The sequence below is a fragment of the Atta colombica genome, unplaced genomic scaffold (assembly GCF_001594045.1).
Source record: "Atta colombica isolate Treedump-2 unplaced genomic scaffold, Acol1.0 scaffold1, whole genome shotgun sequence".
NCBI classification, from domain to species: domain Eukaryota; kingdom Metazoa; phylum Arthropoda; class Insecta; order Hymenoptera; family Formicidae; genus Atta; species Atta colombica.
In genome coordinates this window covers 2,916,194-2,933,810 of record NW_017259183.1, presented here as the reverse complement: position 1 = coordinate 2,933,810, position 17,617 = coordinate 2,916,194, and the positions used below count along the sequence as shown (strand labels likewise).

Genomic DNA, 17,617 nt, shown 5'->3' with positions numbered 1-17,617 from the left:
TCTCGTGCCCTCCTCCTCTTTCTGTACCTCATCCTCCTACGCCACTCTAACACACACGCGCACTCGAGAGAGTCGATTATCGTTCAGAACCGGGAGCTCTCCTACTACTATATCATATAATGAATAGAGAGAGAGAGAGAGAGAGAGAGAGAGAGAGAGAGAGAGAGAGACGCGGTAGTATGGCGGTCGACCGTCAAATGCGAGCACTGATTATGTAAGAAAAGACCAAGGAAATAAACTTGACGTGCTTCGCAATAAGCAGCTGCAGATGAATTTGTATATTACACACTTCTCGTAGCTATTATTAAAAATATCATTCTTATTTCTTCATCAAAAATATCGCTATCAAAATTATGTGACGATACAGTAAAGCAGTTGAAAGAAAAAAACAAGAAATCAGCTGAAGAAAAGGAATGTGACACTTTCTCTCGTTTTAGGCTGGTCGTGCATTGCACTCGAAATTATCTTGCCGTTTGCTATCTGTTGACGTAGCGATTATGCGGCTCGCGAGAAATGTACTTGTCTCGCGAAATTGTTTTTATCGCGACGTATGACGGTGATGCGGTAAGAGACGTATAAGTGCAGGATAGACGTATTAGTCAGACTAAATATCATTGTTATGTAATTGAAAGCCGGTACACAACACGCTATATGTCTTTGGCTACGTCATTCAATGCAGCGCGCATATAATGAAGCTATTCTTGGTTTACCATCATGCAGTTTAAACGTATGACGGTAATTGATCGTACGTCGAGTATCCAGAATAATTAAAAGCGCTTTCACTAGTAACGCGAAACGAAAACGATTTAAAAGATCTTGGAACTATTGGAATCGCTGATTTTGACGTTGTTAATCGGAACATTATCGTTAATGGAAATCATTACAAATTATTGTGGAAATGACAAAGACGCGATACCGAAAATGCAAACGTTTAGCTTAGCCAAACATTGATACGGAAAACGAATTTTGCGAAAAGTGAAATAAATGTTGTATACGATCATTTCTTCTGGTGGAAGCAGAATTCAAATGATATTAAAGATTCCTCACCTTCCATTCTTTGAGTGCAAAATGAGCGGAAAAAAATTAATTCATTAAATATTGAATTTCATTTGTAAAACTAATATTTTGTATATACTTTAAGTTTAAGTACTTGACGCACATCATAAAATATCACTGAAATAATAAATTAGCTTTTCCCAGCAGTTCTCCAAACAGTTTTGACAAATTGTAATCATTTTAAATTTCGAGATATACATTTTTGGAAGCGCTTTATTATAAAAATCAGATCTTTTGCTAGCATGCGATGCTGATAACTGAGAACTTTTCTTGTATGTCGTTCATGCCGCAAATGCGACGAGTGGTTGTAGAGGAGTTGAAGCAACACGTGGCGGTCGGGGCGCGTAGCCGCGATCGCTCGACTGCAAAGCAAAGTCCATAACTACTGCACGCTCAATGTCACGGTTTGCACTATCATGATATCGCGCGTAGAAAGTGCAAAATGTGGAAAAATAATAATAGTGTAACTATCATATAAAATATTTATAATAATACAGCGAGAGAGAGAGAGAGAGAGAGAGAGCACAAATTTTAAACCTGTATATAAGTTATAACGACAAGAAACAAATGTGTGAATATAAACGGAGGAAAACAAATATGTGGATAACAATAGACGAATATATTAAATAAATTACATGAAAGAAAATTTAACACAGTATAATAGTGAAGATGCGTCAAAGTTAAATTTACTCTTGATAATAACTATAACTTTGCTTAATGTAAGGATCAAGCGAATATTACAAAAGTGCTACTTTATGAACAAGTATTGGATATATAATGCAATAAATGCAGAAATGTTAAACGCCATTGATATAACGATGGAGATATGTTATTTACAAATGATAACCAAAATGTGTTTTCAAGCAATTTTTAGAGAAAAAATAACATTTTAACATTGATAGGTGCATATTGATAAACATGCGAAAATAATGTTTGAAATTTACGAATCAAAAAAATATTTAGAAAGTGAAAAGGAGTTCGAAATAAAATAAAATCGTAAAACATGATCGATAGATTCAACAAGCTTTCATGAATGAGATTTCCTCTTATCTCCCATAATTCCTTTTAATTGCGCGAAGAATATTTCACTGTTGTATGACACTGATGTAATCCACTTGACACATGACATAGTCATTCCCTCTTTCTCCCATAATTTTTCGTAAAATTTTGGATGCCATGCAGAGAAAGATAGAATTTTATTTGCAATAGACAAAAAGAACAATGTCGAATCTGTTCATTGAATTAAAATATGAAAATATTGAAATATTCATCCTTTAAAATATTGTATTTTTATCCAAAAAATTTTCAAATAAATCTTGCTACTTTTAGAGCATATTATGGAACAAATAGAAATTTTATATCTGTTAAAAATGAATTATTTACTATTTTTTCAATCTGATAAGAATTTGCATAATAAAATTTATAAAACATTTCTCAACATTATAAAGCATCGAATTACACATAAATATAATTATTTAAATAAAAATCGAAATTGTAGTAAAATTAAACAAAAATATAATTTCTTTGCGCAAATGACGAGAGCGTCTCACTATCTCAAAACATACGATCGTAGAAAGAAACACGAAGAACATTAAAAACGTGGAGACGAAACAGGAAAGGAACGGGATGATGTATCGATCCAAGTAAAATCAGCTTTTACTCTCAATTCTATGAACAGTAGACAAAGAAATGCTCGCACTTGTCGACCTTGAACAACATTAAGGATGCAGTGAATTTTAATGAGCTAAGAATGGTTTCAATTAAATTTTGCAAAGGTAACAATTTTTATTCATTATTAATACATATATGTCTATTAGTCAACATACATATCTATCATAAAATAGAATCGACCAGTTATGATTGTGATGCAATTAAATTACAATTGATGGCTTCGCGTTGTAACGATAATTTTTTGTAATAATTTTGTTTCAAGACCTCTTTTTTCTTTTTATAATAATTTTATTTCAGAACAGACGGAAATTAAAATTAATTCCTTTTCTCAATTTTTAAATCGATCTATTCGAGCACGCGGTATATGTTGTTGGAAAATATTGTCACATTTATTCTCTAACACAATTATATATCTCGATTTCAAGTACTTACTTCTTACTAAATAGCTGCTAACCTTCAGTCAATCGAGAATTCAATTCTTCAGATCCAAATGACATTGTGTCGTATCGGCTACGTGCAATCTGGCTTCACTGTGAACACGTAACAACGTGGACTCTTCCGCGTGTTCGGGGAAAGTGGGGACGGTCCCTGTCAGGGGTTGACCTAATTCCAGTCACTAGGTTAGCCTCTGACTGTCTGACCTTTTCCCAGGAGCAGTCCCGGCAAGGATGCGCGGCAAGTGTCCGTCAAAACGAGAGATCTTCAATTTTATGAGTAAATACACATTGCACGTATATTCTTCGTAGATCTTACTATCGGAAAAATAATCGGCGCGTGAGAAAAAAATATTTGAGTAAAATAAAAAAATTAATTCTAGCAATTACACTCGCTTACACCCCTTTTAAAGTTTCTTTCAAATAAAGTTCTTACGCGATTTAAAATATGTTCCCAATTTTAAAATGTTGTTCAATTCAAATAAAACTATTCGAATAGCTACTCTTTGCCTTAGTTTACATATTTAAACATCCTAAAGACGTAATCATCTCATATCTTTGTCAACAAAGATACTTTTACCACGTAACGTAATTAAAAAAAGAAAGTAAATGAAATAATAGACTGTTGAAAATTAATCTCCGACACAATACTATTATTTGTGCGAACGGTGAAATAATACAGAATCGAAAACGAGAAAACTGTAAATGGGTATAGTTCATGGAAAATGCGCGTAGGTGTGCATGAGGGAGAAGGGATGTGTTCGCCAGGCAAGTGTAGGCTGACTCCGAGGGGATAAACGAAACTGGGTCACCCCTGGGAACCGGAGAGAGCCTGGCTCGCATCCGGGTAGAGAAGAGAGCCTGCGAGTGTTGGCGGCAACTCGGTACAACACCCACAGTAATATCAAGGTACAAAATTACCTGCTCGAAAACTCCTTTATCGTGAATCTCCTATTAATTATCTTACGACTAAGCTTTTGCGTTACACATAATTCAGTTCGCAATAAATAAGTTCCCAATAAATACTATATCGTGAAATATTTTCAATTACATTTTTAAACAATAAAATATTTATAAATACTAACCATTTAATGCACATAAAGATATAGTGAAATTAATAAAAAAAAAAAAACCGAGTTACTGTGTTAATGTTATGACTGTGTATCAATCATGACTCTTCAGAATAGCTATTAGAATGAGAAATAATGCTTGATTCGACGACGAGATATTTTAACGTACCGTAATTTAGTAACTCAAGCTAACTCCCCTTTTGCAACGAATGACGTCGGCATTAGTTTAAACGCTCATGATTGGACAGATGTATCACTTGCAAACGTTATAACGTGACTTTATACCTTATTAATGCTTTCATACGCATTTTGCTAATATTCATAATGGATAATTTATTAATAACGTTCTAAAATATTCGCAATATCGCATCTACATCGCCTATCACTATATTCTTTAAATGTTTCATAAAATACATCAAAGATTATTTTTAATCCGTAAGTGAATAGATGATACATTATTATTTACAAATTTAATTGTTGGCATCTTTTGGGACTCCAAAAAGAGATCTTAAAATTTATAAAGCTAAACCTTTGCTGATTACTGAGATTTAAAATATGCTATTTAATAATAAATAACGTACCGCAACTTGAGTACATCATTAATTTTACAAATTAACATTTTGTAGAGCTTTAATATTCATGAGCAATGATTCTTAAGAAAACTTCGGAAACTTTTATAAATAGAGTATCTCTAAGAAAACCAAATCAACTGTTGATAAACACAACAACGCAACGCGATTGCATAATACAATACGGTATATGATAATGAGTACAGCTCTTCCTTTTTCCGCATATTCGTTGTGCATATAGTATAATACATTCACAATTTTTTAAGTACAAAGGTATAAAAGAGTAGGCTATTAGTTCGCAACTATCGCAATAATATATGTTATCCGGATCTAATACGGTCAATAATATTGTCAGCACCGACAAATACTGACAAGAAATTATTGTTCGTGTGTGAGTAATATCGATATGGATGTAGAATATTAATGATTGATCCGGATTTTTTAATTCTCGAACATCAGTATCGCTCTGTCGTAGGAATTATACGGGTCAGCTCAATCATTCGAAGATACATGTCTGCAATCTGTTTTAAAGAGAAAAAAAAAAAAAAAACAATTTTCTCGCTCAAATTTTTAATCAAAAAGATTAAAATAAGAAATCTCAGGACATGGCAAAAGCGTATAATACCTATCAACTTTGTAACATTTTATCTTATTGAACGTAACAATTATTTTAACAATTACAACACGGTAATTATTAAGAGATTATAAACAATGTCAAAGTTGTTTGTATATTTCCCAATATTAAAAAATTTTAATAATATATAACCATTGTATTTTTAAAACTATTAAGCCGCAATAATGTAAATTCGATAAGAGATAGACAAATGAACATAGACTTATTACAAACATCATCTAAAGAAGGTGAAAACATAGATCGGTTGTGACGTTACTTTGATTATATGCTGCGGCCAAACATGCGGCGTATCGATGCGTTTTGGCGCATAATATACCTGTCGGAAAACATGCCAATACATGTATATATGCATCACGAAAAAGAAAAGGAAATGTTTTTGCACATCGACTGCCAAAAATGCAGCATGCCGTAATTCCGCCTCGCGATTTTATGTAACGCGGCAATTCCGTGACAGTTTTACTCGTCCGCCCGAGTTTTCTCGCTGCAGCGCAACGTCGGATGACGTGGCGGTTAAATTTTCCGTCGAGTCGGCTGTGTATACGTATATCGCCTTCCGATACGGTCCTAGGCTGCTCTCCACGATATTAGGAGATACATGTGACCGTGGAACGGCGGTCGACGTGACTCACAAGGAAGAAAAGCCGCAAGACATGTTGCGCATATGAACGCATATTTTACAGCCAATACAATTTTACCGCCAACGGACACATGATACTTTAACGCAGTGACGCAGAGTCAAATTTTGCGTATTTATAATTTAAATTCAATACATAAATTGAGAGTCAAGATTAATCAAATTTAATTTCCCCATTTTCTCTCCTCACTTTCTTTCTCTTTGACAGATAATATATTTCAATAAAAAGGATACAATAAGTTTCAGGAAGAAACTTTAAATAAATAAATGTTGTAGTACATAAAATTTTTGTCAAAAAATAAATAAATAAATGACAGATTCCTCAAAAATGTATAATATTGTATTTCGAACTTGATTATTAGAAATAAGAGAATCTCACTCCAAAGTTATTTTACGCGCATCATAAGTGACTGATGTGATCTCGATCGAGAATGTTTCCATTATTCGATTAATAAACCAAGTTTTACTCTCAAGTGAATATCGTGGAAAATCCGACGAAAAATCAGACAGCGTAGAAGTAAAACCCAACGGTGAGAGGGGGAGGGGGGGGAGGATTCTCCTAAGCTCGAGCGTCAGCTGATTGGTTGTTCCGACGTCAGCTGATTTTGACAGCCCGGGCGACCTTGCGCGTCCTAGCCGAGGTATCGACCAATCGGGAAGCATTGCATTGTGCGCATGCGTCTGCACTAATCCTGATCAGCTGACTCTAGCAGAGCCCGCATCCCCGATGAGATCGAAGAAATTTGTGCTACAGGTTCTCTGTCAAGAGACTTGTCATTCCAATAACCTACTCAGCATCAAATACCGACTACATAAAAGCGAAAAGAATTCTCATTTCAATTCCGACAGAAAAATCCCCGAACAGAATATTTTGGAAACTAATGAAACGTTTGTGTTACTCATTTATGTTGGATTTTATTATATTTCAAAAATTATATTAACAGCTATGTTAATATAACACAACAGTAAATATTATGGAACTCTGATTTTTTTTACAAGAAACTCACAATGAAAATAAAATACAAATATATCTAATATTAAAAATACCACAATTCAAAAGATAATAAATATAATAATTAGATAACGATAATTTTGAGTTTCAAATTTTGTTTAGAGTAGATCACGTCATGACGACAGGATATGTGCCTGCGCGTTGCCAATGTTGCCGGGGTATCAGCTATATTCATTCCGGGGTCTCGAGCTACCCCGATCAATAATTCGTTTCCCAGCTGTCACGCCCTCGCAAACGAAGGAACAAACGTTCGAACGAACACAATATTAAGTAAAGTTAAACTATATAATTATAGTACAAGACTGTATTATTTAATCCTGTTCAAATCGAAATAATTACATCGAAATATTTTCACAATAGCTGTAAATGTTTGAATCTCTTTGATACAGGATGATAAAAGATGTTTACTCTTGTAAAGCATCTTGTGTAGCATGATGGACGATGTTTACTTGTTTTACGCTCATTTTCATTTGTTCTATCATCATGAAAATACTATTAAATTAAACCGACATCACATTATAGAAGAATTAACGTCATTACTTTTCTAATTTTATTTAATATATAAACATATCTTGCAACTGCAAATCAACAGATACGCCATCTCTTGAAAAAGGATCAAGACTTTTGTACTCATCTTCAATTTAGGTGACAAATATCTAAAGCAAATGAATTATCCATGATTCGTGTCAGATTCGAGGAGAGGGGAGAATAGAATTTTTTTTAATTTTGTGTGTGTGTGTATATATATATAAAACACACACACACACACATATAATACGATATAAAAGATATTTAAAAAAAATTAAAATACATATTTAAAAAAATAAAGACAACAAAGTTATAAATAAAATTCTGACATTTCCCTGAAAATCTGACACGAAGTATAACAAAAAATAAATCTTATTCCATATCTTTAATTATATACATGTTGAAATGTATATACTGCATCTTAATTTGACAAGTACAAATTGATTTTGTATAGCTCGAGATTCGTTCTGTTGGAGAACCGGGGAGGAAATGATCGATCATAAAAGAACTTTGCAATTGCTCGATACAGCGAGACATCCGATCTAAATTCGTTTATTGCTTGTTGTCCGTCTTTCTCGATGGTTACTCTCGACTTTTCGACTTTTGCCAGTCGGGTTGCCAATGCCCCCAGAAAACTGAGATACCACCAGCTGTGTTCACCCGCTTCATTACCTACCGAGTGAACGCAGAGTGGCTCCCTGTCCTCCGAAAGCTCGTTCCGCTGATCTCTCTGGTACGTGCGCACTCTTTTACCGACCGGATAATGGCGTATAATCATTACGCCACATTATGAAGTATCGTCTTGTTGTAAATGTTCGCTTATCTCAATGTGGAATTGCATTGTTTCTGCCAAATATCTTCTTATCGATCGAGCTCAATATCCTCCCGTATCATACTTCGGTTGATGATTGTAGTATGACCAGAAGGATGAGAATTATCCTATTACGTAACTAAAAACAACTCTACTTACTATTCTATATTTTCTTATAAATAATATTCACGAGATGCTTTCTTACAATTTGTAACTCTTGTTCTTTTAATTATATTTGCTATAGAAAACATATACATTAGGAAAAAAAACAACAGAATACACAATAAACGTATACATATATTTATTTAAATTTTTTAACATATGGATGCGATACTTTTCACAAAAAATTAATATAATGAGTAAATATCCACACAGCGCTAATTTACACTGTTGCAATTATTGAATCTCCGGAAAAATACCGGAAAATATCGTTCACCCTATCTGTGATTCAGTAATCAATTGCAAAAAAAATAATAAGAAAAAAACTAAGAAGCTATTAAAACAATTATCACGTATCATTAATAAGCATATAGTGTAAACTTGTCTGATTACACATGGCGTATTCCTTAACAATCTTGAGTCAATATCAATATACAAGTTATGGAAGAGTAACTGAGAAATGTAAATCTTGATTCTCTAATACATTTAGTGGACCTAATATATTTAAATATGTACGTTTTTTTTTCTTATAATATTGCACAATAAAATAAATTAATTTAAGATTTATCTTTTGAATTATTAACTTACGTATATCATATAATAGATTTGATATCTTATCAAATTTTGTTCAAGAGATTTAAAATTTTTTAAATATTAAAATTAAAAATATATATAAAAATATTAATTAAATAACATCAGAAAATACAGAAAACACTATATACATAAAGAAGGCAGATAAAGAAAATTAATAAAAAAGATAGACGTATAATCATTTAAATCTTTCATGTCTGATACCAGAAAAGTCCAATGATTCTTTCAATTGTAAATTTTAGATATTCAAGATACTCCGCCGGACATAAATTTATTAATCGTCATTATATCTCACACTTGTCAGAATATATGATGTATGATCTATATTTTGTTAATTAATTACATTTATAAATTACATAACATACAGCTGAGATTACATTACGCTTTAATTGAGACGAAGACTGACAGTACATGAAAAAAAAAGCTAAAAATTAAACGTTAATCTCTGAATATTATGAAGAAACGCTACGAAATGACGTTGCATTCGATAAATAGTACCGCACTTGCACGACCGATTTAAAGCGCTTAATAGACTCAAATGTTTAAAGCACGCGTCATTATCTTTCTCTTCTTATCATGCCGTTTATAACGTTGCGTTCTATCTTTAATAGCGTCAACAGAGCGCGGCATGTTTTGCGCGCAGTAGTGGTACAACCTGCGGCGAAATCAACGGCGACGCAACCGATGCGACCGACGTCGCGGCCACGTCCCAAGGTCAATGCGATAAGTCGGTCAAACCGCGGGGTTATCGCGCAATTCCGCATTTCGTTCAGCACGTTTAAATGGAAAGCCCAACACTCGCGTGTAACTTTCGGTTTCCCGTCCGATTGGAAAGCAATTTTAAATTAAAGAAATTTCACAACTTTCATCAAATTCTCCATAACAGTTGTTCGGCGATTAATAAAACTTGAAATTTTATTCTTCATTATAAATTCTTGTCTAAGAATTTCATAAGCATTATTTCTAAAAAACAGAGTTGGCAAAAAATATTTTTTTCTTAAAAAATAAATAAATATTGTATTTTTTTAAAGCAAAGTTTTTAATGCTTCGTACACGCTTTAAACGTTAGTATTACAAAAAAATATGTTTAAAATATATTTAAGCATTTTAAACAATTTAAAACACGTTTAACATGATTTTTACCAACTCTGACACAAATATAATATTATATCTGATGATTTACTTTCTCTCTCTCTCTCTCTCTCTCTCTCTCTCTCTCTCCCCCCCCTCCCCCCCTCTCTCTCTTTCTGGGTGCGTGTGTGTGCGTGCGTGCGTGCGCGCGCGCGCGCAATAGTTATTCCCAACCTAATTTTTACAAATATATATTTACTTGCCACACTCATTTTTTTTTGGCAATAATATACAGAGCTAAAAAAACTGCGTTTGAAAAAATAGCGAGTCCATAGTTCATGAATGACGAAGCTAAAAATGGCCCACCCGATGACGCACTATTTCGGCGTCGTGTTCAGTCAATCGTGCCAAGGTTCGGGCAATTGCGTATCACATAATTCATACAACCTTAACTTTATTGCCATTCAATTACTATGTTAACCATAATACTTTTTTAAATATATATATATATAGTTTCGCATAAAAAAACTTCTTTGCGTGACAATCTATTTAAATAAATTAAGTGTCGAAAGCATTACTGCGTTTATTTAACTAACTTATTTACAACATAATTTTGTTCATACGTTTTTATTAATCTCAAAAAATTGTTTGCAACACTTTGCGTTGCTCAATATTTTTTCTACCGTTCACTAATGACATAAGAATGATCAAACGGTGTTGATAGATCACTTCTCGATCGAATGGAGAAACCTTGTTTAGAGCGCTAATCAACGACATAGAGAGCCAATTTCTCTACAAGCGGCGTAGAAAGAAGTTGTTTTCGGAAGCTCACGCGGCTTCATTGAGAGCGCTTGGAAACGAGCCAATAAGAGATCGCACAACAGAATGTTTGTCGCACATCAATGTATCATTCGAACGACGTCATGTATCGTGTATTTCCTGATAGGCCCGATACAGGCCAGCGTATGATGTATCCGAGCGGAATCAAGTCAATATAGAACATGCATATAGGTGATAAATTCTCAATGTAATTGACAATGTCGCTCCTTATGAAGATTCGTATCAGGATATTTTCAAACGATATCATCAAATCAATTCACGCAATATTTCGTACAGGATTCTGCTCGGATATTGCAAAAAGAAGTATATAGATTCGTTTGCACTACAAGATTTTTAGACATTTTTATATGTAACAAGAATTTGTATAAATTGATTTTTATCTTGAAATGTATAATGGAAAATTATTTCAAAGTAAGATACTTTAATAAAATACAATTAATAATGAAGATTGTTTAAATAAAGACCAAGTATTTTGTTCTGTTTAAAAGAAAGTTAAGCGTAACAATTTTTGATCATTTCATATAAAATTTACAGATTATCGCACTGTTATCAAAATACTATAACAAGTTGTTTCGCTTATCTATTCTCATATAACTATCGCTGCGTATCGTACGCGCTTTGTAAACAATGATACAAGATTTCAAGGTAAAATCATAATAGCAATACCAAAGATCATAAAGAGTGCAAACAAATCTTAATTGCCAATAAAATATATTTCTGGTAAGATCAATCTGAAAAAGATTCGTCCCTTGATTTTAATTTTCTATTCTTAATTGTTCATAAAATATATATTTGTTAATTTTTTTCATGTACTAATTGGACTTGCCTAATACAATAAATTAAATTTTCCCAAAGGATAAAAAGCTAATTTTTCAGATCGATCTTACAAGCTTGATATGAAGAACAACTACTTACAGTCTGCTGCTGGGTTCGTTGTTAGCTTCGTCACCTTCAATTCGATACACCTTGCCGGACATGACGTACTCAAAGCTATCCGCTCTGGAACCTCCTTCTTGTTCCATAGGATTCCACTCGTTACCATCTGGATATCCATCTTCACGTAATGTCGTCGACAGAACAAGACGGAATTTATCTCCTAAACATACAATAATATTTTGTTACACGCATAAGAGCTTTATCCCACGTACCGAGTTTTCATTCATTAAAATCTTTGTTCTGTACGTTACTAGACCGTAAAATATCTTTAATTACATAGGTAAAACAATTTTTTTTATAACTTGGTTATTATTGTATATAACTGGAAAAGTTGTAAAATTTGCAGATAAATATGTGTTACATAAACGTCATTACTGTCAAAAATATGTAATATCTCAGAGAGAGTGAGAGAGAGAGAGAGAGAGAGAGAAAATGGCACAGGTAGACGGAAACAAATTTATTGAACGTATCATGTACATTAACACAAAAATATAATTCCTAAAAGAAACTAAATCTCTTGTAGAATTGGAAAAATTAAATATAAGAGAATTGATGGAAAAAGTATACTGAATCATACTTAATACTTAAATGACTAAGTAAATCATTTTATAGACATTTTTATCTGCGTTGTAATACTGAGCTTCAACGCAGGATGATCCCGATGTTTCTTGAGTATAAAAAAAAACAGACAAGCCATGCAATGACGGAATATAAACGGATCCAATAATAGCTTTCACGCGAATGCATCGAAAACACATCGCTCTACACGATTGCATCAGTCTCATTGCATCCACTTATTGTTGCTATTAAAGTGTGTAAACTAACGGGAACTGTCCTTTTCATCATGCATACAATATTTCGATAAATACGTGACACTCACTTTCTGACTACGTAAAGTGCACTTCAACTGCGTTGAACAAGCCGTTAAAATACAATTTACAGAGCAAAATAAGAATTTGTAAAATTGTGAAAAAGTGAAAATAATCTCGTTAATATATACTAATTAATTAATATTAATATATAAGTAATAAAAACTTGAGATATCAAAATAAAATTTTATTATTTTCATTTATTATTGTTTTATTATTTTATTTAATACGATTAATAGATCTTTATAAAACATTTTTGTAAAAATATAATTTCATTGTTATGAATACAAAACACTTTATTCACACGGTCAACGGGATGTTGCTAATCGTGAGTATTAAGAAGAAAAAAAACAAAGGTTAATTTAAATCCAATCGCTATCGTTAAATTAAATTAATTTACTGTCCGAGAGAGATTTTTAAATTAATTTACTATCTGATTTTTAAAGATATCTTTCTATTGCATCAGATGTGTGTTTATAATGTCAAGGTAAGCTCGCATGAAATTACGTGAGTCGAGTTGTGCGAATTGAAAGCTTCTAGAATCGATTAAGTTCAATATCGAGAAAGAAAAAGAACTGAAACGAACTGAAAGGTAGAGAGAATATAAGAAATGGGATATAAAAAGAAATAGGAAAGAGAAATAAAGAGAGAATTGCTAAAAGAAAAATCATCATATATAGATATATTGCCGGAGGAAAAATAAAGTAGACAAGGAAAAAGAAAATTGAAGCCACGCTTTAATAAAATTTGACGAATAAATCATTTTGGCATCGCTATATCGAGAGACGTAAACTATGAATCTGAATTGAATCCATTAATTCAATCACGAACATTATGTTATATCATTAGATTCGTCTTAAGCAAAAATTTTAAAGGGCCTTTTGAGACTGTCGCAACGTATACTGCAATTTCAATGTAGATTTAGCGAGCATAATCGTTAGTACGAAAAAGTTGCCAGTTTCCATACGAAGCCCTGAGCTGAAACGATACGTAAGAAAGCCCGGGACGCAAGGTCAAGGTTAAGCACACACAACGGCAGGTATGGTGCGAGCTTTAATCGATACTACATCGTTGCCGCCGCCGCCGCCGCCGCCGCCGCCGCCGCCGTTGCTACGCTGCTGTCGTCTCCGCGCAGCAAGAAAAGATTACCACCCATTTACAACAAGCAAAATTTTAGACTCAGTTTTTCGCTCCATCATTATTCGCTTATTTATCTCTATTTTCATTTATTTTTTTAAATGGAAATAGTCTCATATTTACCATTTACCATTTATCGTCTTGTTTAAACAATATAAGAAATAATATATCGAAATAGAACATTTTTCATAAGTAATATATGAAAGCTTTTTTGCACGTAATAAATGAAAGGCTAATAATGTTATCAGCGCGAATGAGTCCGGGAAAACTGGTCAATTGATCTCACCGCTCTTCACGAAGAGTAGGTACGAGCTTACATCATAATGGTGTCACATCGTAACAGCGACGGTTACTATAGATCATCCGGTCGAGTGTTGCGCGGTAATATCTCTCGCGCTTAAATTAACCCTCATTCAACCAAAACGCCATGTCCGATGGATGATCGGATTTGTCTCTCGACGTAAAACGTAAACTGTTCCAAGGTGCATGACGAGTAATTGGATTATTTCTATTTATGAGAAATAAAAAATAAAATAAGACATTCGAAAACGATATTTTGCTCGTCTAAATAATAAGATGGTTCGAATTCAAAGGAAGATACTCTAAAGTGACGCGACGATACGCAATATCGATTACATTCAAATACTAATTGAACCAATAAAAGAATGGATAATTCCGGCGAAACCGGAAAGAGAAAACGAGTTCCAAAAGATCAGGCGCGATTCACGAGAGTGACCTTGAGAGAGAGCCGCTGCGATTCTCGCGTAGAAAGGACCTCCCACGAAATCGATAACGCGTGACAGTGGCGGCGATATACTACATATAGATATATCCAACACAATGATGCGGCTTACCTCGACTCGACGCGACGCAGCGCGGCGTAGCGCGGCGCGGCGCAGCGTCCGTCCGGATCCTGTCCGAAATCCGGGCCGCCATCTTGGCCCGTGACGCGAATCTCGCGCCGCGGCGCTACTGCCTCCTCCGCGACCGCGGGTATTCCGTGGTATTCTGCTCCTTCTGTGCGCCGCATCGCGCCGCGCCGCACCGCGCCGCGCCATACGACCTTGCCGACCTTCCCGTTCCCTTCCGCGGAGCGGAGATTCACGAGATCACACAAATCGACGCTCTCGATCGACAGCGCGCACTACGTATTCTCCATCCCTCCTTGTCAACGCCCACGCGTTCTATCTCCTCGCCGTTGTCATCGTCATCGGAATTGTTTTTACAAAGAGACGGAGTACTCCGTCGAAATATTCGCGTCATCTACGCGGCAACATCTCGAGTAAATTATCTTAAAATATATCCGTGCTGCCGTCAAATACACGAAAATTTCCTCGAAACGAACGACACTACGACGCGGATGTCGCATATTCAAAATGTCTGCTCATTCGTCGTCGTCGAGACGGACATCTGACGCACATACGAGCGTAATTTGCACCTGCGAAACTCGTCAACGGGCACTTGAACGTAGCGCGCACGAACCTAGTTTGCGAAAGCAACACATAGACGACATCCGCATCGACGAGTGGCGACGACGGCATGACGACAGCGGGACGATGAGAGGAAAGCGGAGCGCGACGTCTTTTACTCTCGCTGTCGTCGAGGAAGAGACGAGAAGCGCGTACGCGGAAAGAGGGACACCGGGCGCGCACACGGAACAAGCACGAGCGAACCGACGAGAACGAACGAATATCGCGCGCACTTACGACCGACATGGTTGGGAGTCGTGGCCGCTTTGACCTTGGCATTGAACTTGTGGGCGCCGGACGCGGGACGAGGTGCGCGGCGGAAGACCTGCGCCTGCGGAAGGGAGCGCCCAAGTGGGGAACGCAGCTGAGCTGCGGAATGAGTGGCCCGGGGTAAAAAGGGTGAGAAGAGAGAGAGAGAGAGAGAGAGAGAGAGAGAGAGAGAGAGAGAGTGGGAGGGAGATTGCGTCATCTCGCGCAAGCCTGAACGCGGCGCGTCAATACAGCGGCGAGGCGAGGCGAGACTCGCCTGCCTGCCTGCCTGCCTGCCTGGCCCTTATGGACTAACCTTCTCGCGCGCACATACACATGTACATATTATGTATATAAATCATATATCTACTCATCTATCTATATCGTATGTGGTCCGTAAATATACGCGCGTTACGATTTCACACTAACAATTCAACAATTCAATTCAAGAATATGTAACAGACGTTTTATCATGTGACATCTGATATTACGAATATTACGAAATAACAAATTTGTTCAATCGTAATTTATTTGTTTCTTATCGCTTTTAGTCTGAGCTTTCTATACCTTGTCATATAATTATTCATAATGTATGTACATTCCAGAATTTTCAAACAATAATTTCAAACTTTTTAAAATGTAATTTTCTGTTTCCTTTTCGCAAACGATTCTCACATTACGTGTCATATCATTGTAAATACGCGTATGTTAAAAATACCGAATAAACCTTCGATCCATAAAGTCGATATAATTTCACTTTGGAATTGAAGTTGAGCTCAATTTCGTTGAGCCTGTGTCAAAGAGATAGAACGCGTCTCTATCCGACAGACAGTAGGTTGTATCGAAATAAGGCATCGTTGCCCTTAGTTTGAATCAACTTCACCAATCGCTGCAACCGCATCGGTAATTCAGAGGCGGAGTCAAGACGAGCCTCGAAGTCAGACTCGGTCAGTGAGTTTCCATTGGTCAAGTTCAGAAACGAGGAAGCATTAATCGCCGCGATCGCACTGCTCTTCGGCGAGACGCAACGTGCTCGTTGAAGCAAAATGGCCAGACTCAACGATAAATCGCACGTCATCGTATCTCCGATATAATCGGACGAGCGATCGCGAAAAGATGGCGGGTTAAGAAAAAAGATGTTAGGGGTAAACTATTTCCGTGGACGTAGCGGCGATTAGCGCAGAAATGAATCGAAAGACAATATACATATACACATATGGTATCACCATCATTTGTCGTGTGGCAAATATAACGCAAAATCAAAAAATTTTAAAATTGTAGTCATTAAGTTACTCTTTGTATAAATAAAATAAAAATATTCAAAGGTTAGAAACGAGCGAAATTTCGTAAAAATATTTAATTGATATAATTTTTCTTCTATCGTATTGAATTATTTTTATATTATTTTGTACATAAAAGATATAACGAAAAATATTTACAAATACGTAATATGTGTAAATGCAAATAAAAAAAATTATATATAAAGATTATATAAAGCTCCTGACCACTCACCACACTATTCAGATTAACAATATCAGAAGTGAAAAATATCCAATCAAAATTATTGTAAAATATATTAAAACAGAAATATTTTTCAATAAAACAATATTTGCATTTGATAGAGTACAGTTTTAAAATATAAATACCGACAACTCTTCTTTTATTTTGAAATGGATTAAACTCGTATTGTATACATAACTAGTTTCAATTTTTAGTTAGCCATAATTTAATTTCAAGTATATAATTATTTGATTCCAAAACATAAGAGAATTTTTGGTATATTTTACAAATCTATCCCATCAATTGCGAATGTTGTCTCATTAAAAAATATATATTTTAACATATATTTTAAACATATTTATAAAATAATATTTTAA

At 34.9% G+C, this 17,617-nt stretch overlaps 1 protein-coding gene and 1 pseudogene across 2 annotated transcripts in view; one reads left to right on the top strand and one right to left on the bottom strand.

Annotated features, from left to right (window-relative positions):
- The window catches only part of LOC108694742 (DNA-directed RNA polymerases I, II, and III subunit RPABC3), a 70,759-nt gene that overhangs the window by 14,624 nt on the left and 38,518 nt on the right, over positions 1-17,617 (bottom strand). Inside the window, exons 1-2 of one of the 2 annotated variants that reach the window (XM_018204403.1) lie at positions 14,877-15,854; positions 11,996-12,176 (exon numbers count right to left, since the gene is read on the bottom strand). In XM_018204403.1, the coding sequence (XP_018059892.1) occupies positions 11,996-12,176; positions 14,877-14,958 (263 nt within the window). In that variant the 5' untranslated portion in view covers positions 14,959-15,854. Of the gene's footprint in view, positions 1-11,995; positions 12,177-14,876; positions 15,855-17,617 lie in introns of those variants that run through there. The other variant, XM_018204394.1, reaches the window with a different exon arrangement.
- On the top strand, positions 6,796-7,474 carry LOC108694752 (annotated as a pseudogene).